Source organism: Melanostigma gelatinosum (assembly GCF_949748355.1).
Source record: "Melanostigma gelatinosum genome assembly, chromosome: 19".
NCBI classification, from domain to species: Eukaryota; Metazoa; Chordata; class Actinopteri; order Perciformes; family Zoarcidae; genus Melanostigma; species Melanostigma gelatinosum.
The window spans coordinates 5,681,339-5,707,849 of record NC_136652.1 but is presented as its reverse complement, the minus strand read 5'-3'; the positions used below and the strand labels follow the sequence as shown (position 1 = coordinate 5,707,849).

At 42.9% G+C, this 26,511-nt stretch overlaps 1 protein-coding gene across 1 annotated transcript in view; it reads left to right on the top strand.

The window, feature by feature from the left end:
• The window catches only part of cdk19 (cyclin dependent kinase 19), a gene marked incomplete at its 5' end in the record, with an annotated part of 42,204 nt that overhangs the window by 1,414 nt on the left and 14,279 nt on the right, over nucleotides 1–26,511 (top strand). Inside the window, 4 exon segments of the mRNA XM_079290620.1 lie at nucleotides 3,893–3,948; nucleotides 3,951–3,967; nucleotides 22,816–22,926; nucleotides 23,162–23,302. Coding sequence (XP_079146746.1) covers nucleotides 3,893–3,948; nucleotides 3,951–3,967; nucleotides 22,816–22,926; nucleotides 23,162–23,302 — 325 coding nt within the window.

Here is a 26,511-nt window from a genome sequence, read left to right as displayed (position 1 = left end):
GTATTATAGATTTAGTGCCGGGGATACGGTGTAATTAGCGCATCTGAGGGCTTCCTTAAAGGACGCTGAACAGATTAAAGAGGAAATACAGTGAGATGGTTTAAATCTTCCAACACATTCTCATTCAACATGTCACATACTGACTCTTTGCCCCTTGGTAGCACTTCTAAGACACTGGGTAGCCCAGCGCACGGTCAAAGTAAACACGCGGTCAACGTTGTGAAATCCAACAAAAATGCTAGCTTAGGTTTTGCCAGCAAAATCTTTTAGTTAGATTTAGGAAAAACTTCATTGTTGGGCTCAAAATAGGTTTAGGCAACAAAACCACATGGTTAAGTTTAGGAAGACCATCATAGTGTGGCTTAAAATAAGTACGTAAACTTAGGTTTAGGCAACAATCCATCAAGAGATCTACTCATTCAATTTGAGTGACTGCACAAAACATAAAACACAAAACTTTGTAAAGGACAGCAAGTAGATAATTTCACTTTTACTGCAGAGATGTGAATTATTTTTTTTAAATTTCAAAGCAATGGCCCTGACAACTATGTTGCTTCACCTAAATACTGTTGACACAATACTACAGCTTGTTACATGTAATATTATGTTGTTTCTGTCTATACAACTGTAAGTGAAATGTGGAGAGTTGCTGCTGTCAGCCTGTGTTTGTATTCTCAGAGGCTGTAGGCAAGGCCCTGGGATGAATGGCATCACAACCTATACCTGTCGGGCTTATTTAAGTGAAAACTGAAAGGTGGCAAAACCACTTTCTGTCCCCAGAGCATAACGGTCCAGAAATGAATTATCACACATGCATGTTTTTGAATGTTCTTGGCTTCACACCTAGGGGATATATGCAACTTTAGCCAGCTAGTCCCAGCTGGCAGTAAAAAGGAGAAGTGTGCCTTAGGCAAGACGTGAACATGTCTTGTCAGTGTTTTAAAGAAGTAGGTGAGTGGTTTCCATGTGCATACAATCCTAGTGCCTATGTAGGAAACATAAACAAAGGCACCAGTGTGGGTGCAGACATGACTTGTGCACTATCATTGTGCACCGTTATCAGGAGAGTTGTCGTCACCTGAAAAAAAAACAATGACATAAAAATATCCTATTTTTATCTTTTTTTAAATGTTATAAATACAGTAAATATGGTCCAGGCTCATCACAAGCAGTCTCTCGTTTTGTGGTTAATACATCAAATCAGTTCTAATGTTTGGACATCGGAGGCTGTGTGTTGGAAAGAATCTGGCGAGCCGATACGTATCACGACACAGTGGTCACACGATTCAATATATCGTGCGTATATTGCGATACTGTAAGCAAGGTGATATTTATTGCCATTTTTTGGTGCGCTGTTATGGTTGCGTTATTCGGTGGCCCCACGATGTCCAAGCGACAGACTCCAGCACCTTTGTTTTTTACCTCCTTGTACAGCTTGTTGTTGTCGGTAGGGCATGGTGTAACAACAAGGCTCCGTTGTTTTCACCAAATTACAGAAGCCTTCATTCTCCACACCAGGTGGTGAGGGTGCGTAGCTTTGCGAATGACATAAAGCGCTGATTGTGGGATTTTGGTTGCCCGAGTTGAGGTCAGTGGTAACCTGGTATGAGAACTTGTAGTTCCAGAGTGAGTTGAGAGGGATCCACTCGTTTAACGTTAGCCGTTGAGTTAGCTGTACATCAAAGTCTTGCTAAGGGTGCTCTAAGATTGCTTGTGTTCTCCCCGAGTTTTGGCATGGCATGGTCCAACTCTATAGGAGTCAGGGTTTGGCTAGGTCTGATAATGCTAACATTAGCGGTGCGCCCTTTCAATACTTTCTGTCTCAGTTTATTTAGGCACGTTGGAGGCAGTCTCGGAACCCATTCGCTATCAGTCTGACGACGGATACGCTAATGCTAACGTTAGCGGTGCACCCGTACACTACTTCCTGTCCATGTAAATTGTAACGTCGGAGGCAATTTGGGAACCCTCCGGCTTATCGGCCCTGACGACGGATAAGCAAATGCTAATGCTAACGTCAGTGGTGTGCCTCTACGCTACTTCCTGCCTCAGTTTACATTGTTACATCAGAGGCAATCTCGGAAACCATCGGCCGCTAAAGCCTTTTTGGGCAAGGGGCTATAATTCTGGGGTTCCGGTGAAGCCAGCGTACATCCAGGCCAGACTTACTTTCCCGCTCGCTGCTTATTGTCTACAGTCCGATTACCAACTTCGCAACCCGAGTTGGAGTTGAGGGAAGACAACTACAACCGGATTGCTTTTGGAGTCAATGCGTTCCTCCTCTTTCGCTCTCCACACACAACTGTTTACCTGCAATATGAATGATATACATTCAAATGCAGCATTCACACTGCAGAATGAATGACTGTCCTGACTCCCGAGTGGCAACAAATAACTTATATTTTCAAGTTTAGTCGCTTTCTATTCAGTTCTTTAAGTTGAGCGCTGTCCATGTTGAGGTGTGCACTACAGTAACACACAAAGCGTTTGGGTCGTTCGCGTGGGTCCAAAGCAAACTTTGTTCAGACAGTTGCAGAGCTGCTTGTCTCTGGTGGTTGTCTTAAGCACAGGTTTGTGGTGCCAGTCACCAGTGCATCCGCAGACCAGAGTGATCCAAAGCTTTTGGAACAGGCCCGTGCTGCTGCGTTGCTAGCACGCACTAAACCAGCAAGAACAGGCACGCTGTGTCTGCTGACCCACCACTCCGACCGATCTCTCAGCAGCTGTTCCAGCGTATTGAATCGGCATCAGAGGGAGTCGGAGAGAAGGAGTTCTCTGATTGGTCGTTTTAGCCATCGTGGTCGTTTTCTCTCTAACGACCAAGACGACAGGCTGCCAAACCTTTACGGTGCCACATGGACCATTATTCTGAGAGATTAATCCGATTCGCACACATTTGATTATCAATAAAGCGTTTAAGAAGTTTTTCAAGCAAAAATGACATTCATTCTCTGGCTGCAGCCGTTCAAATAAGAATAACAATACACTTTATTTATATGGCATTAAAAACAGAAATACACGGTGTAATTTCAAGTTATTGGATAAAAGACATTGTGAGGATATGCTGTTTTTTTGTTTTATATGATACGAAACAAAACATCTTCTGGATTTAGACTGTTGTTTTGAGAAAACAAGCAGTCTGATGATGTCTCCTTGGGCTTTAGGACATTATGATGGGTATTTTCCAGTACTTTGACAGTTTTAAAGAGCAAGAAATCAATAATTGATTACTGGAGAAGTTAATTGGCAGATTCATTCTGAATACGAAATTTAACATGTGCGACGACGCAGCTGTCAAGACTCTCGAAGTTGGCTTCATGGTTCCCGCCTTAAAGGGGAACTACACTCATTTTCAAAATTCATACATATTATTCGTCTGGTCTAAGACAGTCCAAACATATAAGTACCACATAAACAACTGCCTCCCAAATCCAAAAACTAGAGAGCTGAAACTCGAATGTGCTCAATGTTAACAGTTATTGACTTAATGTTCCCACGCCATTGAGATGTTGGCGTTCTTCATTTAGGTGGTGTTCCCCTTTAAGAGAGCAGTGCTCAGCCTGTTAAAATAGCTTTAGGATTTTTGTGGAGTTAGTTTTTTGTCATTTTTTCCCCCCTCTGCTTTTGCACAGCGGAGCTCCTATTTTATTTTCTGAATTCGACTAAATCATACGAGGACATTTTATTTGCAGATCGAAAGATGAAGTGTTATGAGCTCTTCTGAGCATATGTGCAGCTCAATCAGTATTAGAGATGTGTGCCTGAGCGCTCCGTTAAATCCACGACCGTCTCCAGTTCGAATTGGGCTAAAGCGGGTTCGATCTTACAGAAAAAGAAAATCTGTGACGCCTCCAGTAATGTTGCTCCCAATTTTATCTTTTCATCCCTACAGGAAAGATGAGAAGGAGTACGCACTGAAACAAATAGAAGGCACTGGAATATCGATGTCTGCTGTAGGGAAATCGCTGTAAGTTCCAACTCTTTTTTTTATTCTAGTTTTTGTTTGTTAGATCACAGTTTTTAATATTAAAAGAAAGTAAACACTTTGCAGAATATTGTACTTTGCTTCCTTTCTGAGGTAGAAATGATTCTTTCATGTCTGTGTGTTTAGTCCAGAGGTTAGCCTAGCTTAGCCTTAAGACGGGAAACATTCAAATGTTTTGCCTAAAGCTCACGAATTCACACGTTGTGTCATACAATGCTGTCAGGATTATGTACTGCACTGGTTTCCTCCTTAAAAGAACGCTAATGAGATTTTCCATTGGATTATTCTAGAAAATAAGCGCTGTCAAAAACAAAAGTTCATGATACTTCCACATTTTGTTCAGCAAGGTAATCTTTGCGTGACGTGAAGTAAAAAGCGAACTAAAAACGAACTACACTGTGGTCACACAACTTCACGCCATTAAGCTAAAGGCGGATTTGTGTTCTAAGAATGACGTTTTGTAGCTTGTTTAGCATATGTTGTTTACACTATTGTTTGTTTGTCTCAAACCACAAATGGGTTTTTTTATATTTCTGTTAATGCACAAGTTAGACAAACAAGATAACACTTCCTACCTCATACTTCGGACAAACAGACAGAAATAGAAACACCTGGCAAAGTACTCCAAACCTCTCCTGTGCTATAGTTCCCGCCACAGTAGGTGTCTCCGGGACAACGTTTTGCCACCGTGACTCACACACAGCGTGTCAACTCGCTGCTGGAGACCGCCGGTACCGGTGTCAACTATCACTTCCAATAACTGACTTGTCTGAGAAAAAGCCTTAAAGAACATTTAGCTATGCCTTCTGTTGAATGACAAAAAGCCAGATAGTTGAAGACAACAATGTTCCATGCATGAAAGGGGCATAGCACCGACCAGGTTGTTTTTGTTTATGAACCACAAGACTTTCACATGGTTTCCAGCTAGCACTGGAGTTTGAATCCATAGCATTTGCGGTTGGGAGGGAGGGGTTGGCAAGTCAGCATGCATCCAGTACTCTTGGATACTGCAGCTAGAGAAAGAATGTGGCCCCCTTAGACATGTCCACGGTCTCTGGTTTCCAGTGTAACATGTTCACCTGGAGCCAGGCTATGGGCCATAACAGTGTCAGCGACGCCGTGCAAACACACTCTGTAGCACTGAGCAAACCTCGCTGCAGTTAACCTCAGGAGTATTTTCCGTGACCTCGAGCCCACACGTTAACATTTCTTTGTTGTACATTCAACAAGCTGACAAGATCTTAGCAGTTCCTCTTTTTTTGTTGCCGGCAGGTCTTTAAACTCAAATCATCTTTCAAGCTAAGTGTGTGCGGATTCGTCGGGTGGTGGGGGCGCAGCTTTTGTTTCTTTTTCGAATGGGCTTAAAGGAGCGAACCAGTCATTTTTGTACGCTCAAGCCGGTTAGTTCAAAGCCCCAAGTCTGCAGGCTGATTTCCTCCAGAGTAAACCAGCGGCTGTCCGCAAAACACATTTCAGAGTTCCCTAAACACAATGGTATGCTTCGGAAAAGGATTGGCAGTAAGGTAAAGAATACTTGCAGTGCATGGGCTAAGGCAGGGATTCCCAAAGTGTGGTGCGAGCTGCCTCTAGGGGGTGCGCGAGAGGAAAAGTGTAATGGCGTCTGATGGTGTAATAATTTTAAATATTAAAATAAAAATGTAATTTTAATTTAAAAGTGGGATTTTTCACAAAATAAAAAGATGAATCATAAAATCCCCTTTGTAAGATTTAAAATTAAAAACGTACAATTTAATAAATGCTCTTTCCGGCAGTCGTACACACTAGCGAGCCTAGCTTGTGCAGCTAACGTCAGCTAACAGCGAACTTCATGCATTCAGCAACATTCATTTAAATATGCTAAACTGGCTGAAATCGGGGAAACTGTCAGATGGGACATCTGAAGCTATCGGTCGTAAAAGAGGAGAGGGAGGGAGCGAGAGAGAGGGACAGAGAGAGAGAGAGAGAGAGAGGGACAGAGAGAGAGAGAGAGAGAGAGAGAGAGAGAGAGAGAGAGAGAGAGAGAGAGAGAGAGAGAGAGAGAGAGAGAGAGAGAGAGAGAGAGAGAGAGAGAGAGAGAGAGAGAGAGAGAGAGAGAGAGAGAGAGAGAGAGAGAGAGGAGAGAGAGGAGAGAGAGAGAGAGAGAGAGAGAGAGAGAGGGGAATCGGAGGCGAGGGGAACGGAGAGGTGCGTTGGGGGAGAGACCGGGAGAAGAAATCGAACGGGAGTCAGAGGAAGATGAGACGGAGGAGACCGAAAAGGAGGAAGGGATAGCACAGACAAATCGGGAGCACATCGGACCATCGCGGAGTCAAGGTGAAAAAAGAGGAAACGAGAGTGAGCATCAGACTGGGAAAAAAAGAGGAAATATGATGAAAAGTATCTGTGTCTGGGCTTCACTTGGATTGGCAACGCAGATTGCCCAAAGCCACAGTGCGTGGTGTGCAGTGAGGTTCTGGCTAACAGTCTGAAGCTCTTATTTACGTCGCCACCTGAACACCAAGCATGCCAGTGCAAGTCAAAAGCCCCTTACATTGTTTATATCGAAATTGGAGAAGTTACAAAACAGCCAAAAACAACTGGAGTCTCATTCATGTGTTGGTCTATAAATGACGCACTACGGGCTTCATATCTGGTTACAGAATAGCGAGAAAGGGGCTACCGCACACAATCGCCGAAGACGTGAGCTTGCCAGCTGCCAGAGAGATGGTGGAATGTATGATTGGGGAGAAAGAAGCAAAAAAGTTGGACATGATCCCGGTGTCCAACAACACTGTGTCGCGCCGCATCGATGTTTTGTCCGAAGACATCCTGGCTACATTAGTCGGTCATTAATTGTAAATGAAATGTGATAATCTGCCTCTGAGCATGTGCGTGTGTCCTCGCATCAGTATTGCCCTTTAAAAGTGACGCCTTGTGTCACTGAAAGTTATTGAAACTTTGTTGCAGTGTTTCAGGGCGTTTTCACACCTTCAGTTCGTTTGCTTTGTTCTGATTCAGGGATTAATATGATACAATGTTGCAGTTGCCCCTTTGTTCGGTTTGTGTTCACACTGCAACATTTAACAGCGGACTAAATATTGTAAACAAACGCCACGCGCGAGCAAACTGTTCTCTCATTGGTCCGATGCTTATGCGGCTCTGTTGCTTTTTTTATTTATTTTTATTCGGGGGGGGGGGGGGGGGTGCGCGAACCCGGTCGGGATGTAGAAGGGGGTGCGCGGCCTAAAAAGTTTGGGAACCGCTGGGCTAAGGTATGCAAAGACACATTCCTGAATTTCCAGCATTACATCCAACCAGCAGAAAAGGGGACAAAGGTCAGAGGCAGGTCAGCACATGGAGCGACAATGTAGCGAGTACAGATGTTGACTCTGCATGTTTGAAAGTACTTTCTCAAGGGAACGAGGATCATTTCTCAAGATACGGTAGCAAAACAGACTAAGATTATGCAAATTTACCACAAGCTTTGTGATATGTCATTGCGTTGTGAAGATATTGACCAACGAAAGGGACATCAATACCCAAATCCACAACCGTTGGGCCGATCAGCCCCAAACTTGCAAGATATGTTAAAAATGATTCCTCGACTATAAATCACAAATGTATTTGTCCAATCACAACAAAACTCCCGGGACATATTTCATAACAATGTTGAACCAAATTGTTTTCAAATCGGCCAATAGGGGGCGCCACCAATTCCAAACACGTGCAAAGGCCTGACACAAACTTGGCCATATATCAATGTCAGTTTGTCTAACCGTCACCAAAGTTGTGGGTACATTGCTAATTAAGCTATTGAAACATGTCCCGAAAATGTTTTGAAATTGACGAATAGGGGTGACGGTTTTGCCAATGAAGGGCGTGACCCGGCACAGATGGTGTGTTGGCTTGAACCCCCCCGGAATCGCCGCTTGGGGCTACATTTAAAAGAACTATTTTTACATTAAAAGACAAAATCACATTACAAATGTGCTGCTATGTTGATCTGACACATTGTCTGGCAAAAAGGGGTCTGCATAATACTTTGTCTATTCATGATCCACAGACAATTTGGTCCAAATCAAACTTGTGGTTTTTAGCAGATGTCAAAATGTTTTTTGAAAAAATCAAAATGGCAGAAAATGTAGTCAACTTCAGTGGTTCTTGGTGCAAATTCGTAGAGTGAATGAAGATGAATGTCTCAGATATAAATTTTACCTTTCATTATAGCGCCCCCGTCAGGCCGATTGGGCTAATACTTGATGAGCAGCACTTGAACACAACTTGCGATCATACCATCTCACAGGAATTTGCGCAAACCTCTGAAGAGAACATACTATGTCGGCGCAAAAAACGTAGTTTCAGTCTCTTCTGGGCTCGAGCGCCTAATAAAGCAGAGGTACTGTCACACAAGATCAGAGTAATCTAAGGCGGGCTTCGTAAATCTTTCTGTGACCGTCTAAACTGAGTTAGAAAAGAAAAAAGAAATCAGTTAGAGAACAAGAACAATCAGAAAGCAGATGAGGCTACAGAGACCTGCTTTTAATGCACTTGCATTTATTTATAGGCCTCAGTACGCTTTACAGAAAACAGCACACATATTAAACAGAGAGTAGAGAGTGAATAAAAGATAACATCATAAACACTGTTGACCTGCCTCTCTGTTGGAGAATGCTTTTGCTGGTGTGGTTTAAAGTCAACTCACCATTTCCTGCAGCTGCTTCACACTGAAAACCACAAGGTCAGAATAGACCTTTTCAGATATACCGACTCGTCATAGTAGGAGAAGCGCAGGTGTAACTGATAACATTGACGACTGCTCAGTGCTGTTAAGAGTGTTAGTCTGTGGTGAAACTTGTCTTTTTAATGCCACTTTTGTCACCCGATAATGCCGGGACGCATTAACTGTCAAGTCTGTGCCCTCCGAGGTTGGATCTTGTTCTCATTGGGAACCCGATCAGTTTGTTCAATTCAAATTGATCAAACGTAGGCCTCGATCCTCTTCCTCTCCCGAGGAGATCAACGTGAAGAAAGGAGGAAAACCCGAGGCCGGACCACAGCTGAGGCCTGTAAAGTTACTGCTGGTAAAAAAAAAACATTTTTGAAAAACAAAATAAGGGTGGACTTTTATTGTGAAAATTTCATAGGAAAATGTGTTTATCTCCAAATAAGCGGAGCTTTGTTTGCGGCTTTTTTTTGTTTTTTGTTCATCCACCGTATCTATATAGATGTATTTCTATATAGATATTGTCACGAGCAGGCTTTGCCTTGTGTGTTCTGTGTGTCTGTGTGTAGCTTCACCCTCCTCACTCTACCTGTCAGTCACTCCCTCAGCATCAGCCTAACTCCCTTCACCTGCCTCTAATCAAGCACTCCCTCCTCATCAGCACAACTCCCCTCACCTGTTCAAGTCACTTTATAAACCGCTGTCTCGCAGTCACTCACTGCCAGGTCATTGTTCATGTCTACCCGGCCGTTTGTGCTCGTCCTGTACCCGGTTTCCCCGTTTGCCTGCCCGGCATCGTTCCTGCTGGATTTTCCCCTTCGTCTCTTGTCTTGTGCTTGGACTCCGTCTGTGTTCTGTTAACGATTCCTGTTTTGTGTCTATTAAATACCTGCTTCACGCTACTCTGCCTGGTCACTTCCATGTGATGGCTAACCTTGTCCTTTCATTTCTTTTAGATTATAATCTTTATTTTCATTTTGGTGATTAGATGTTCTACAGGATGTCCTCGGCATATTTTGTGGCAAATGCTGTAAAATCCAAACGGGACACAAGAAATCACTTTCCTAAACTTAGAGAACAATTCATAGCTCCATCACATCATCTGTATAGGAACCTCTCCTCCAAATAAGATGCTCTATTACAAGTCCTAAGGAAAGAGAAACAGTCAGTGAAAACCCAAAGGAGAACTTTATTAGTGATGCAAAAATTTGAATTAAGTAGTATGATTGAAGATAACACATGGGAAGACACTCAAGCTGTCATAAAGGAATTAATAGCCAACTATGTGGATATTTAGACTGGAAATCAAAAATGTGATATTAATGCATCTCTCATCACTTGTATCTTCATGTGTGAAATAACCTTCTGTGGGGTTATGTTGGTGAAACTGTGGGAAGATAGCGAACCAATGACCCAATCATTTAATGCTTCTGGAGAAGAGAGTAGAGAAGAAATTGGCAAAATTATAGACTCAGATGTCGGAGCTCTTATTCTTGTGTCGAGCTACGCGGAGAAACTCATGGCTGTTGATTCGCTTTGGCTCTGAAGCGTCGGGGGAACAATCGTCCCTTTCTAAAGCCTCTGTTCATGGAAGAAGTCTGCCTGCTTTTTGGTATCTGGCTGCTCCGCAGGGGAGCAGAAAATAAGACGGGATGTGTTTTTTTTGTCGTGGCATTTGTTGCAGCATTCATTTCCCGAATAATCAAATCAGACCATGACCGTCTCTCCCGGGGGTGAGCAGGCAGAACAGAACAGGCTGCTAACAAATATTCATTATCTACTGATGCCCACGAGGCCTACAATTCGTTACAGTAGTGGACAAAATCACCTGACAACTTCCGTGTCCTGTTTCAGCTTTTTAAGAAAGATGGATCGGAGAAAACCTTGTGGAACGCTGGCTTTGAAAAGGGGAGCGGAGCTTCGCTTCTGTATATCACGAGCCATTTGGTGTTCTGCAAAATATTTGTGTGTGCTCATCTCTGGTTCGTCCTTGTATTGAATTAAACACAGACTCCAGCCTTTGCATAGGAAAGTGTTTCCATGGACGCCACTAATCTATTCATTGGGCGTTCAGACCAAAAAACAATTAGAAAAAAAGAATGCAACGGGCATGTTTGTTCAGACGCTGAAATACAATCTAGTAACTCCACGTTATAGATAGGGACACACGCTTAACAACGCATCTCATATGCAAGTGTTTTAAACTGGAGCTGCTAAAAGCTCATTGGTAATGAGAATGAGTGCGAAAGCTCGTTCCGAAGATTAATTGCACCGCTTTTTAGCCGTGTGATATTCGTGCTCTGTGTTAAAGTACTTCAAGGGTCATTTATTGTCATTGTGCCGTCCCCACGCTTCCTTTTCAGATGTTGATGAATGTGTTCTGCCATATGCCATTAGTAATAAACACGAAAAAAAACAAGTGAAGACAAAAATATATTGTTTTCGTACTTATGATGAAAACAATGAATGAATTAATGGCAGGGGAAAAAAACCTCCCGAAATGTTAGAACGCTCTGGTTTCAGGCTTTTAGAGTGCGCTCATGTTCTCAAATATGGATCGAACTTTCCCAGGCCATGGAAATAACATATTGGAACTCTTTATTTTGGTGGTGTTCCCCTTTAAGAACACGTTAGGAATGTGGGTGCAGTCATGGGCATAACAGTAAACACCTCAAACCGGTTGTCAGACATGCATGCAACCACATGTACTTGTGTTCTACACCTATACTGCACCTATGAATTTGAGGACGACTGGTCCCACCTGTCATTGTTTCCCAGCAGAGACCGCCTCACCTCGCTTGTCTCTCCTGAACATTACAACCACCAGAAATAGTTTTTTCTAAAAGAAAAAAAAGAGAGAAAAAAATAACTTCTTGCCAAGCAGGACAAAGGAGCCTTTGTGCCTCCAAAACCGCCACCTCGCTTCGTTTAACTGTGCAGTTCAGCAACTGGCATGCCACATGCAGTAGAATTGAAGGGTGGAGGGAGGTTGGTTTGGCTGCAATGTGTTTTTGGTTGTCCTTTTTTGCAACATGAAATGGCCAGGGTCTTTTTTGATGTTTACATGTTGATGTGCTCCTTGCATGGATTGCTGAAATATAAGGCACGAGCATTAAAGTAAATCAACGCAGGTCCCCTTTACAGAGGTTTGTTGTTCTGATGACGTCGGAAACGTTCATCATTGAGCGAGAGCGGCATCAAAGACGGTGGAGAAATGAGTCAGCGATGACTTTTGAAATGGTTGCAGTGTTGCCTCAGAAAACAGGAATTCATTTTCGATCAGATTTTTATTGAATAAAGATCCCAAATTTGGTACTTTGTTGTTACCACGCATTAAAATGCCTCCGCTGCTTCTGAGACTAAGCCTACCTTCAATTCTATTTTGGTTGTTTGAGCTCGGATAAGGGATCAAAAACAGGCATAACTCCACGTCTCGGAAAGAAAGTAAGAAGGCCATTAATATCTGAAGTATGGAGTAAACAAGGCAACTATTTGCAGCACTTAACTGATCCAGCTCATGATGTTTTAATTTTTTCTGCTCATTGTCCGTTATGCATTCTCTGTCAGCTCAACCCGGGCAGCAGGTTGCATAACACGGTCCACTTATTGCTTCACATGCCTCTAAATCTCCGCGACAGAAGCTCTCTGTTTTTAGACAATACTTGGGGTAAATCCTCTGCTGGACGGCTGTAGGAGGGCAACCGGCCTGTGTATAGGTTGAGTTCATCGGGGTGGGGCTTGTGGATGGAGCGAGTCCAGCTAGGGTGTAGAACAGGAACTTTGTTTGTTTTTGGAATTTGAAAATGAGCTCCAGGTTGTTGGCTGCATTCGTTTTGAGTAGCTGTGCCCAACAAACTGGCATTTACATGTCAGTAATGTTAATTACTAACAGAAACAGCAGATAATGACATGATGGGAAATAACCTACTGTACTTGCTTAAAGAATAAAGCCAATTTGTTATAATCGGGCCATCATTTCTACGGGTTAGGATCACATTGTTCTCAGCAACATGTCTACTCCCAAGTTAGAAGGAGAGATCACGAGAGGTCAGAGGATCATGCAGATTATCTAGATTATCTAGAGCAGCGGTTCCCAAACTTTTTAGGCCGCGCACCCCCTTCTACATCCCGACCGGGTTCGCGCACCCCCCCCTTTAATAAAAAAAAGAAAAAAAAGAAGCAACAGAGCCTTTTAAGCCTTCATAGCCGCATAAGAATGGGACCAATGAGAGAACAGTTTGCTCGCGCGTGGCATTTGTTTACAAGATGTAGTCCGCTGTTAAATGTTGCAGTGTGAACACAAACCGAACAAAGGAGCAACTGCAACAAAGCAAACAAACTGAAGGTGTGAAAACGCCCTGAAACACTGCAACAAAGTTTCAATAACTTTCAGTGACACAAGGCGTCACTTTTAAAGAGCAATACTGATGCGAGGACACACGCACAGGCTCAGAGGCAGATTATCACATTTAATTTACAATTAATGAGCGACTAATGCAGCCAGGATGTCTTCGGACAAAGCAACGATGCAGCGACACAGTGTTGTTGGACACCGGGATCATGTCCAACTTTTTTGATTCTTTCTCCCCAATCATACATTCCACCATCTCTCTGGCAGCTGGCAAGCTCACGTCTTCGGCGATTGTGTGCGGTAGCCCCTTTCTTGCTGTTCTGTAACCAGATATGAAGCCCGTAGTGCGTCATTTATAGACCAACACATGAATGAGACTCCAGTTGTTTTTGGCTGTTTTGTAACTCCTCCAATTTCGATATAAACAATGTAAGGTGCTTTTGACTTGCACTGGCATGCTTGGTGTTCAGGTGGCGACGTAAATAAGAGCTTCAGACTGTTAGCCAGAACCTCACTGCACACCACGCACTGTGGCTTTGGGGAATCTGCGTTGCCAATCCAAGTGAAGCCCAGACACACATACTTTTCATAATATTTCCTCTTTTTTTCCCAGTCTGATGCTCACTCTCGTTTCCTCTTTTTTCACCTTGACTCCGCGATGGGCCGATGTGCTCCCGATTTGTCTGTGCTATCCCTTCCTCCTTTTCGGTCTCCTCCGTCTCATCTTCCTCTGACTCCTGTTCGATTTCTTCTCCGGTCTCTCCCCAACTGCACCTCTCCGTTCCCCTCGCCTCCGATTCCTCTATCTCTCTCTGTCCCTCTCCTCTTTTACGACTGATAGCTTCAGATGTCCCACCTGACAGTTTTTAAATTAAAATTACATTTTTTTTTTATATTTAATATTATTACACCATCAGACCGCCATTACACTTTTCCTCTCGCGCACCCCCTAGAGGCAGCTCGCGCACCCCCAGGGGTGCGCGCACCCCACTTTGGGAATCCCTGATCTAGAGGTAAGACTTGAAAGTGACGGCACCCAAACGCTATGTAATAATCCCTAATTGCTGTGCGAACAACTACAAGTATGGCAGGTCAAAGTTGGAGCAGCAAGTGATCTGTAAACCGGGGAGAGTCTCAAGGGAAGGTGTCAGTCGGCTACTCTATGGTGGCCTTGGACTTGCTAGCTTGTGTAATCCTATTTGGTGAATGTAAAATGGTACTTGTACTAGTCTAGTGGTGTTCTAGTCTTCCGACCACTCATAGAGCGTTCACACTGCTTGTCATTCACCCATGCATGTATAAAGAATAATAGTAAGTTATCAAATAGTGCTAAGTGGGCAATAAACATGCTAGCAGATTTGGCTGCTAACAGTACTGCTAGCTTGACTACTCCAGTTGGTAACATGACTCCTTGCAGGGTTGTAGTGTCACGTAAACTGGAGACTCTCAAGGAACCAGATTGAGAGTCACGTGAAAGATATAGAAAGCTGAAGGCTTCAGTTGGCTGCGGTTTGAACGCCGTGCTAGCTTGTCTTCATGTATCGCAATAAAGTAGCCTAATTAGGAAGCATGCCACCCCTCCCATTATGTTTTTGACTGAACTGTACCCATTTTAACATTTTTGAAAATACAAACACTGTGATAATATAAGAAAATAAACCGGTAGCTGGGCATAAACATGCCGGGAGCATCGCTCGCTTGCTAGCTTGCAGTGCTAGCTTGGCTACATCTTTCTGTTTGCCTTCTGACCTCTTGTTCGTCCTCTTAAGCGATGTCAACATGTTCCTAGCGCTCAGCAGTCCACCATAGTGATCAAAGTATTATTATTATTATTAACGGCACCAATGATGCCAAAACTACGAAGAAAACAAATTAAACCACTTGATGACATTGTTTCAACACAATGTGATTCTGTTGAAAGACTTGTCTTTAAAGGGTCCAAGACATTCTCCAGTGGTTTTAATTATTATTGTGGAAAGCCCATTCATCCACCTGCTCCTGTTTCACATCTGTTCACTCCATTACGTTTGACCTCCCTGAATTGAAACATTGTTCATGTATTTCATTACTCCCATGAAATGAGTCTTGTTTTCCCAGTCGGTCACAATGGCTTTTGTGTGGCTAAATGTCCCCGGCCTCATAAATTATTCCCTTTCTTCCTCTCTTCCATGTGGGCAGATACGGTGCCAATCGTCATTTTGTTTAGGGTGGCCTATTTCCATGCGAGTGTGCAATCGCTCCCTCAGTAGTAATGATCTTCTGCAAGAAAAGGAATTGGCCGAAAGGTGCTTTCACCTCAGAGGTAGAAACATACAATTGCAGTCCTGCTCTGAGATCAGACCTTTTTCCATCACGGTCTGCATAAAGGCAGCCTGCGTTTCCTGGCCTGCATCAGCCATTCTTCCCCACCATGCTGATCGTCGGCAACCATATTTGCGTTGTATTTGCAGAGGGTGTAGAAGCTTGAACATATGCTTTCAAGGGATCAAATGATCACCGTCAGTTCATTGTTTTTCTGGCATTGTTTGATTAAGACTCCAACAAAAGATAACCTGCTAAAACATACAGTACATACGCATTAGTAAATCTGCTACAGCTGCCGGTGCAGTAAAATATATGTAACTACGGACGATTCGTTCCGATCTGATGGATCACGCACTGAACCACCTCGTCTGTGAAGCTGCAGCTGGCGGTCCGTCAGAGACAGCCTAGTCATTTGTCTGTACATAACAGAGCGGGCTGCAGCAGGTTTATTGACCCGCAGTTCGCCAGCTGAGAGGCCATCAATCGGTCCTCAGGAGCAGGGTGATCCCGGGTAGAGCTGTTTTTCCTCATCTCTCTGCCAGTCTGAGGAGTCGGGGAAACAATTCCGAACCCTAAGATATGGGCTAACTTACATAAGTTATTGAGTGTTGTTTCTTAGAGCTGAAAACTCCTTCAAACCAGCAATCATTTTTGATTTGTATAAGTCACATTTTAGTCATTATATTGCAGTAAGTTTTAGATGAGTGGCTGTGAATGCATTCTAAACACTTTTATTGAACACTTAATTTAATTTGGTGGATATTGCTACAGTACACTTCAAGTGGCAGAAGCTGGACATTTTCAAACATCTGTCGCTTACTTTTAGCAAACTACTGGGACTTATCTTGTCTCAATAGCAGCACGAAGCGTTCAGGTGTTACAGCTGTCTCAGGTCACAATATTTCAAAAAATTCCACCAAATGTTGACAAAAGCAGCCCAAATTTCGGTTTCTGTTTGTAGTCCCAATTGTAGTTCGAGTGGTATTGACCAATCAAGTTTTAGCGGGCTTTGGTTGAATGCAAGTAACAGTTGGCATTGGCCGAAATGCAGCCTCGGAACTTGACGTCAACCTAGCTTTTTATGAGCTTTTTTTTTTTTTTTTCTGCATTGAAACATGAAACAATCTGGAAGTAAATGTCGGCTCTCAACTCGATCTCCGTCTTCATGCCGATAGCCAATGGAATCCGAGATTGTAGATGCTGCTTAGTAGTGCAACAGGTCAAGCGGCTAAATCGACTTTTAGATAAGAGAAAAATGTTTGCAATGGAAGACACACTTTTAACCATTTAGACGCAAACATTGTGCGATTCTTCACTTGCAAGTTGTTGAATGAGATTGAGTTGTTATTCATTGCAATACATTTCACGATCGGAGTACAATATCCTGACTTTTTTTATTCTTCCGATAGTCATGTAAATGTTCTGGGAAAGAAATAAGATGAAAACATTCTGGGTAACAACACTAAAAAGCATGTCAAAGGAGGAAGCTGTGGGAACGGAGACTCTGCTACTAAGTAACGGCCACGTTGGTTTCTACAAGATGCCTCTTTGGTTTCAGCTCTCCAAAACCCAAGGTTACACCAGAGGGTGTCAAGTGAACTCAAAGCCGTGCCTGAAAACCACCTTTGCTACATATCTTTTTTCTGATCCCAAAACACACATCTGGGTCCCGAGCTGACCTCTTTAAAGGTGGACTAGCCCGGAGGACTCCGGCTCAGTTGAAAATATCTGGAGCCTGTCCAGTGAGTGCTTTCTCTCTCGGGCCTTTACAAGTACATGACCTATTTCAGTCAGAAAGGGGAGAAACAGGCCTGTTCTTTTTATTCCTGCCATGTTTGCAAGCTTGCCTCTTCTTGCTAATTTGAATACCAATTCAAGCATATTAATCAGTATTTGTATGCCGTGTGGTGTTCTTGTAATACTTTGTATACACTTTTGGATAAGGTTTTTCGGCGGTTAACCTCGTTGATTTTTGTTGCAGCAGAAAACAGGTCAATATGGTGCCGACGTTCAGGGGTCTGCCCTCAATCCTCCGCACTAGCTGGCCTTTACCTAATGGCACATTAAAGTGAGTCACAGGATTTTCTTCACATGGGACATTTATCTATAGGACAACGGGATTCCCGTGGCCGGATTACAGACGGGCGATTAGACACAGGTGGGATCAATCAGGGGCGGGGCAGACAACCACAGTGGCCTGAAAAACACACAAAGGCAGGAGGTGAAGTGATCTGAAATGTGAGGAGAGGTGAAAATAAAACAGGAAATACTGAAATTAGGGAACACAGGTGTTGCACAGAAAAAAAGGAGGGAAGACCACAAAGACAGGAAGTCAAACAAACACGGGACACAAAAGGCAGGGAACTTCAAAATAAAACAGGAAACATGGCATGAAGTGGTGTGTAAGTGGAGCTGGACGATAAATGGATTTTATCAATTCATTTGGACTCAAGGTTAAGGACCATTGTGGAAAAATGACAATTGATTTCTACTTAAAAGTTGGGTAATTACAATATGGAACTACCACCGCTTCTCTGAGTTCTCGAGGCACGCAACCGAAAAGAGAAGCGCTTTGCCCTTCTTTGGGCACCGGCTGAAGCCAAAAAACACTTTTGAGGTCGTCCCCTTGGGTGCTGGGAAATTGCGATGGCGTTTTTTTCACGGTTTTCTGACATTGTCTTAACAAAATGATTAATCGATCAGTCGAGAAAATGATCAGCAGATGGCTGTTAGTTGCAGCCCGAGGTGATAAAGAAACGTGTCACTCAGAGTGGCTCATTGATTCTGTTTTCAATAGTTTCTGGAGAACAATGGAGCTCTATGGCACAGAGGAAGACAATATATATTTGGCTTTAGACAATACTTGGTGGACATACATTCACTGTTGGGGTCTTTTTGAGCAGATTTGTTAAATTCAAAAAATATAGAATATCACTAGACTGCTGACAGAATATAATGGCGCCGTGATTGTCCGTCCGTCCGTACGGTCCAGTCTCGTAAATGCGATATCTCAGGAACACCTGGAGGAAATGTCTTCAAATTTGCCGCAAACGTCCACCTGAACTAAAGTATGAACTGATTAGAGTTTGGCGATCAAAGGTCAAAGATCGCTGTGACTTTGCAAAACCTTTTTGGCCATAACTCCAGAATTGCTTCATGGTGGTGTTGTGGCTAGTACAGTTGCCTCACAGCAAGAGCGGCCTGGGTTCGATACCCGGGTTACCCCCACCCCGTGACCCTGAACAGGATAAGCAGGTAAAGATAATGGCCACGTGAAGAAGTGATGACATTGAACATCACTTCTTACAGCTTACCGTTTCAGTAAATAAACAAGCTTTGGTCAACCGTGTGATTAAAGGACGACCTGTTGCAGTACTACTACAGTGATAGTATGCAGTAGATGGGTTAAACAAGTGTTCAGGATCGGGCATCAAACGCTGTGTGTGTGTGTGCGCGTGTGTGTGTGTGTGTGTGTGGCCCTCAGGGTTGAAAGTGGTGCCATAGAGCTGGGGGTGTATACAAGCCCTAAACCCACAGCTCATTATCACAATGCCCCATTATAGTCTGTGGATTAAGGTTGTGATGAAACACAAATCTCATTTCCACATCCAGAGCTCAAATCAAGCCGGCATACAATTCCCGCATTATGGCCCTCAGCTTGTCCCACTTCCCATTTTATTAAAATGTGAAATATATTGCAGGGGTTCAACTTTATGTTTTTGTTTTTTGTTTTTTTTGCACTTGTGCAAGCGGGTCAGGAACCTGACCTAGTTCGTAGACCGTCAATTATTTACACGGCTTTAATTACTCTTTGAGCGTGTACGAGAATCACCAAGCTGCAGGTTCACATCGCTATCCGATTGCCAAAACCACCTATACCAGGCTTGTGTTCGCTGCATTTCTTTTTTGTCATTCAGGCTTCCTAATGTGTTACTCGGTTACTCGGAAATGATCTTATAGGACTTGAGTCAGCCAGCATGTGTCTAAATGTGAAAAAAGGTGGAGCCAAAAAGCAAAGTGCACACAGAAGAACTACCACGTGGGAGCACGGCGGTCGGTGCAGCTTACCGTGGGTGTAGTACAGTGAGACAGCCTGTGTAGGTGAATAATTCATTCGATGGGACGGCGTTCAATGCGTTTCCGTTGTGTTTGTCCTCCCGACTGAAACACCCTGAAGATACGGACGCCCGTCGAAAGGGCACGATTGATTGTGATGGTGTTTTAGGTGGGTCAGAGAATGGCACGTGTGTGAATGGGAGTGGGTGAAACCAATGAACAAAGTCACTGCCAGACTGTGTACAAAGGTTTTGTTTTTCAATACACAAATGTAAATATGATTTGATGTTTTGTAAGTTTACTGTACATTTTTGGTTTTTATGATTGTTTACAAAGCTATTTTGAGGGTTACAAGTGTGAATGAAATATATATATATATTGCATAAGTATTCACCCCCCTTGGATGTTTCATCCTTTTTATACATGAAATCATGGTCAGTATAATTTGGCTTTTTTGACAAGAATTTGCAAAAGAAACCTCTTTAATATCAAAGTGAAAACAGATTTTTACAAAATAATGTCAATTAATTAAAAATATATAAGGCAAAGATTGCATAAGTATTCACCCCCTTCAGGTCAGTATTTAGTTGATGCACATTTGGCTGCAATCACAGCACTGAGTGTTTGTGTGGATGTGTCTCACTCAGGCTGGCACATCTGGACACTAAGATTTTTCTCCATTCTTCTTCAAAGCAGCTCAAGCTCTGTCAGGTTGGTCGGGGATCGGGCGTGAACAGCTCTTTTCAAGTCCAGCCATAGATTCTGGATTGGATTGAGGTCTGGGCTTTGACTTGGCCACTCCAGAACATTCACCTTGTTGTCTTTGGACCATTCTGTGGAGCCTTTGCTGTATGCTTGGGCTCGTTGTCTTGCTGGAGAATAAATCTTCTCCCAAGTCATAGTTCTCTTGCAGACAGAGTCAGATTATCCTCCAGGATTTGGTGATATTTTCTGCATTCATGTTCCCCTCTACCTTTACAAGCCTTCCAGGCCCTGCTGCTGAGAAGCATCCCCAGAGCATGATGCTGCCACCACCATGCTTCACGGTGGACATGGTGCGTTTGTGGTGATGTGCAGTGTTTGGTGTTCACTAAACATAGCGTCTAGTCTGGTGGCCAAGAAGCTCAATTTTTGTCTCATCAGACCAAAGAACCTTCTTCCAATTGACCGTGGAGTCTCCCACATGCCTTGGGGCGGATTCTTTCTACAGTGGCTTTCTCTTTGCCACGCTCCCTTACCGCTCCGACTGGTGAAGAACCCGGGCAACAGTTGCTGTATGTACAGTCTCTCCCATCTGAGACACTGAAGCTTTGAACTCCTTCAGAGTGGTCGTAGGTGTCTTGGTGTTCTCCCTCATCAGTCCTCTTCTTGCCCGGTCACTCAGTTTGTGAGGACGGCCAGCTCTAGGAGATTTAAACAAGTGCCACACTCCTTCCATGTCTTAATGATGGACTGAACTGAACTCTGTGGGATGTCTAGAGAGTTGGAAATCTTTTTGTAGCCATCTCCTGACTTGTACTTTTCAATGATCTTTTCTCTGAGTTGCTTGGAGTGTTATTTTGTCTTCATGTTGCAATTGTAGCAGGAATACTGATGAACCAGAGACTGGACCTCCCAGACACAGGTGTGTTTATACTAAATTCACTTGACACACATCAACTGCACTCAGGTGATCTCCATTTCACTACTTGTGACACTGCTGGCATCAACTAGCTGGACTTCTGTTGAATTAGGTCAGTCACTTTAAAGGGGGTGAATACTTATGCAAACACTTATTTTACACTATATATTTTTAATTAATTTACATTAGTTTGTAAAAATCTGTTTTCACTTTGACATGAAAGAAGTTTTTTTTGCAAATTCTTGACAAAAAAAGACAAATTATACTGACCATGATTTCATGCTCCAGCACAGCTTCATTATCAAGCATATGTACTCGATCCTTCCACATATTATATTATGTGTTTGAGAACAGTGGACGTTGTTGGGGCTTTTGTGCAATTTTATTTTTCCTCACATTTTTGAACATCATGTAGAGAAATATTTTTGAATTGGAAAGCCTCGTATGGAGTTTGTCCTTTGGCATAAATTTGTCATTAACCTCAACTAAAGCTGAACACTGAAGGAGTTTGCACTTTGAATGAATGAATGAATTTTATTTATATAGCGCTTTTCACAGACTAGTATCACAAAGTGCTTAACAGAGCAGACATTTAAAAGCATAAAAAAAACAATGTGACCCAAGGGTCAATAAATTATCTACACAGAGAAAACTTTGTCCCGTCTTTCCAACTTTACAAACTTTTTATCACCACCGTCCCGGTACGGTCCCTAACAAAAATTTCAACTTGTTATCCTTTTAATAACTAATTGTATTTCTGTTTAGATAATTGTTTTGATAAAAACAATATTAGTTTTAATATTAGATATAATATACCCTGCATGGAGCTAGTGTTAGGAAGTTAAACAGGTCATGATTTCCTCTCTAGTATCTATTTTATATTGCTGTGAAAACAACTGTTTTTTCAAGTTTCTTGCAGAAAACTACATTTTACAAGAATAAATTTGGTAACGTCACGATAACGTAATGTAACTCAATGCATCCTCCGTTACTTACCGAAGCAGGACTATGCACCAACTGCTAACAGCGAAAAGCTAACAGCTAACATGAACGAGCTCTCCTCCTGCTGATTTCAACATAGATTTGTTTTTCACAATGTAGAATTATCAGGGTGCACAAGAGTATTTAACCACAGGTGCGTAGTACTAGTTTACACGTGTGCTGTATCGATCGGGCCGAATGTGTGATTGGATAGCGAGTGACTCGGGTTGTTGTTCCTGTGCAAATGAGCTGATAAAGATCTGCATTTTACGTTTAAGTGTAAGTGTTGATTTTAAAGTAAAGTTGATGTGTGAGAGAGAGAGATAGACCCGCAGCGCTGTCACTACGTCTGAAAAATAAAACTTTCCACGAACTGTCTGTTTGAGTTTATAGAGGAAGATTTTAGAGGAAGATCTTAAGTATCAAATACAACCTTTCATTATTAAAGACTACTTTATTACTCTGTCGTGTTTTAAAAAAAAATCTAAGCAAGCAATCCACTTCCTGTTTACACCGCATGCCCAGTGTACGTTAATGGTCACGTGCTGTCCGCCTTCGAAGGCTGCCGTGTGGATGCAGATCAACTTGAGAATGATGCTGAAACTCCCGTGTGGACGGAGATCGTTTCTATTTGACAACTCTGCATCCAAGTAAAAACGGAGTAATGAGGACATGGCCTTAGGCTGTATCTGAACATGCATGAATGTCACACGTCTGCTGTGTTTATACACAGGGCTGGCGTTGAATTAAAATGTTATCACATGCCTCATCTCGTTTTAAAAGAGGATTCACGCGTTTATGTTCGTGTCTTTCAGCTGTTACGAGAACTGAAACACCCGAATGTGATCGCCTTGCAGAAAGTGTTCCTGTCCCACAGCGACAGAAAGGTTTGGCTCCTCTTCGACTATGCCGAGCACGACCTATGGGTGAGTCTCTCTGTGCCACGTTCAACGCTGCACGTGTGCATAACCGATGTAAACATTTTCAAAATAAAACTGATTTACTCTGCCACATTAGAATTACAGTAAGCATAAATCACAGCATTACAGTTTTTATTTACCAGGCACCGCCAAGGCGTGGAGAGGCTGTTTTTTTTGTTTGTTATTTTTGTGAATGTCGTAGCCACACGGGCCAAACTGATGTGCCTCACTGCCCTCGTAGCACATCATCAAGTTCCATCGCGCCTCCAAGGCCATCAAGAAGCCCATGCAGCTGCCCCGAGGGATGGTGAAGTCTCTCCTGTATCAGATTCTGGATGGGATCCATTACCTCCATGCCAACTGGGTGCTCCACAGGGATCTGGTGAGCTGCTATATTAGCTGCGCTGCTCCAGTTTCCCATCACTGACCCACCACCTCCAGCACACACTGCACTCCATCCCGGAGCCGTTTCCGACAACGTTAACGTCACGGACACACCTATGTTTGTCTTGTGTCAGCCATGTGTGGCATCAATACACCAGGCCACAAAAAGGAAACCTGACAAATAATGGAGCTTTGTGAATGTGGTTAAATGGTTAAATTATGATGTGTAACCATTTTAAAAGATAGACGTTTCTTGATTAGGTTAAATGACATTTTAATTAAAACTGAAAGGACTCGCTCAAACAAAACAAAGACCTGGGTTTCATTATACAAACTCGTGTTCTAAAGAAATAAGGGGCAGCATTTCACCTCTACTACTGGGTCTACACAAAATAGATGTACAGTCATCAGTTGCATACATAAATACATAACATCACTGCAAGAATACGTTAAATTTGACTGCTGAAACTCTGAGAGCAGGTAATCATAAAACTGATATAAAATCTTTACGTGTGGCGTCGGCCTGTAGTTTACGTTAGCCGTCTGTGTTTAGCGTGCCACCAACTAGGGGGCTGTACAGTCTGTGTACTTTCTTTGATACCCAGAGGTCTCCCAGAGCCCTCCTCCCGGGGAAGTGGTCTCCTAAGGACGACACAAAAATACAGCCTTCGTAACACGAACAAGGACGGGTCCTGGACGCTACTCTTTCCTTCATTTCATTTTGGAAAGTACTTTGAAGTATTCCAAGAATTTGTTTACTGCCATGGTTACATTGCCTCATCGTTCAACTGAATAAAGCATAATCATGACACTAATAAGAATTTAATGCAAAGCAGCTCACATTTTCTCCAAACTGCTACTCATGCTAATGTTGGTTTGTGTGCAAATCAGACGTTTAAATAAAGTAAAGAAAGTGATGGTCGGCCAAAGAAATCAATAAATTAGCCCACATTCTCTGAACACAGAATGAATGAGTTTAAAATGATAACATTGGAGAGAAATATGTTCCTATCACATGCTGAAGTTCATTCTGTTGATATCTCTCGCCATGATAGTGGCTGAAAAACTAAATCTAAATCTTTGGTCACACTGACCCATTCCAACCAGCAGAACTGCATTATTTCAGTGAAGGTGTTTTGTCTAGCTGTGGTGTATTATTATTATGAGTCTGATTGCGATGGCCGAAGAGCAGAACGTCCTGATCTCTGAATGTTGTCTGATTCTTGTCTAGCCTTTAACCTGGCTGATACACACTGCTGGTTCCTGTGTGATTCTCTCCACCTTGATTTTCCCACAGTGCTTTGGTTAGAGGGAGACTTCTTTCCGTGAAGCTGAGAGTCAGACTGGAGCCAGAACACAAGGCCTCTCATTGTGTGTCTTCAAATGTCTGTTTAGATGGCAGATTGGCAGGAATTAAGCAACCATTGAGTCCATTTTGCCACTAAATTAAATGTTGCATTGACTACTCGAGCTAGTCGAGATAACCTTAGCTAAGCTAGTAGAAGTTTTTGCAAGAGTTAGCTCAATGGCTATCAACCCCCTTATCTGGTCAATAATATCAATAGAAACATGAGGCATGTTTTTCTTTGTTATTTTCTCTTTCATTTCTTTTGAAAATGCTGAGTAATGATAATAGTATAAAAAAACGAGACCTTTTGGCTAGGGCATGCACGCATTCCCCACTGGCTAGCTCATGGCCGTCGCTCTGCACTGCTCTCATGCGCAGTTACAGCTAATAATGCTGTCCTGACCAACTGCGGTATTGTGGAAGCGTAGCTTCCATCATCCGGTCCTTCCTGGGTTAAACACTGTTAGCTCTCTCAGCACCGTTGTTGTTGTTTGCACTGTTAGTGCTGTTAGCACCGTGAGCTCCTAGCAGCTGGCTCAGCCGTCTCCATGTTCAGAGCCATGTGGAGGCAATAGATATTCTCTGAATTTTGTATTGAGCACCTTTAATGTTTTATTTTAATTACAGCACAAATAAACTGTGATTTGAGTGCACAATTACAGTCACTTGATGGAGTAGAGCCATACAAGAGTACTCCACTGATTTAGCATTGCACTACTCTAACACTGTCAGACTTAGAACCAGAGATGCACGTTCTTTTTCCTTGTCAAAACTTGCCGCTGAGGTTAACTACAATGCAACCTTGACAGCTGACCCCTTGTGGTTCAGATATTTATTGGTTGCACCTATTAGCATGATTCAGGTGTGTTATGCTAGTAGCGGCTAATAGCATGATTCAGGTGTGTTATGCTAGTAGTGGGTAACAGCATGATTCAGATGTTTTATGCTAGTGCCAGCTAATAGCATGATTCAAGTGTGTTATGCTAGTTGCGGCTAATGGCATGATTTAGGTGTGTTGTGCTAGTAGCAGCTAAAAGCATGATTCAGGTGTGTTATGCGAGTCGAGGCTAATAGCATGATTCAGGTGTGTTATGCTAGTAGCGGCTAATGTAACCAGGAGCTGATGTAGTCTGATGTCTCTATGATGTCACTTGAGTCAGCGTCCTCTTGTCACACTAAAGGATGGAAGGCCTTGATCTCATTTTTAAATGTGCAGTAGAAGTACCCAACACCTGAAAACAGACACTGATGTGTAAAATCAGTGGAGTTCTCCTTTAAGATGTTAAAATATTTTTCCATATCACTGTGGTCCAGATCAGAATTCAACCAGTGTGACTCCATTCTGCAGAACCAACAGATCTGTCTTATGTGAGATACAAAAACAAACAGAGCTGAAACAATTTTCATTCTCTGATATCTGACTGTGTGCTATAAAACTCCCACAGCCCATCTGTGTGTGTGTGTGTGTGTGTGTGTATATGTGTGGCTCCCTCGCTCGCTCTTATCGCTCCCTGCATCTGTCACTCCCAGCTAGGAACATTTGTGCCTCTGGTTGATTATACTTTCAAGCAAACACATCAGATTATGTGGCAAAACTTTAATTTGATGTCAGATGATCCGGAGGGAGGCTATTTCCAGATAATTCTCATGAGAGAATGAAAGACTTCAGATGATACGGTCTGACTGAAATGTAGATGAGACGACTGTTGATTTCTCAGAATACACTGGCTTCAGAAAGCAGTCACACAGTTCAGGCGTCTATCCATCTACAGGGGTTCTATCTTCTTTGAATAAGGTCGTCCACTCTTATGCAATCCTCGGTGATCATGTGGTGGCTGGACATCACATTACATAAACCT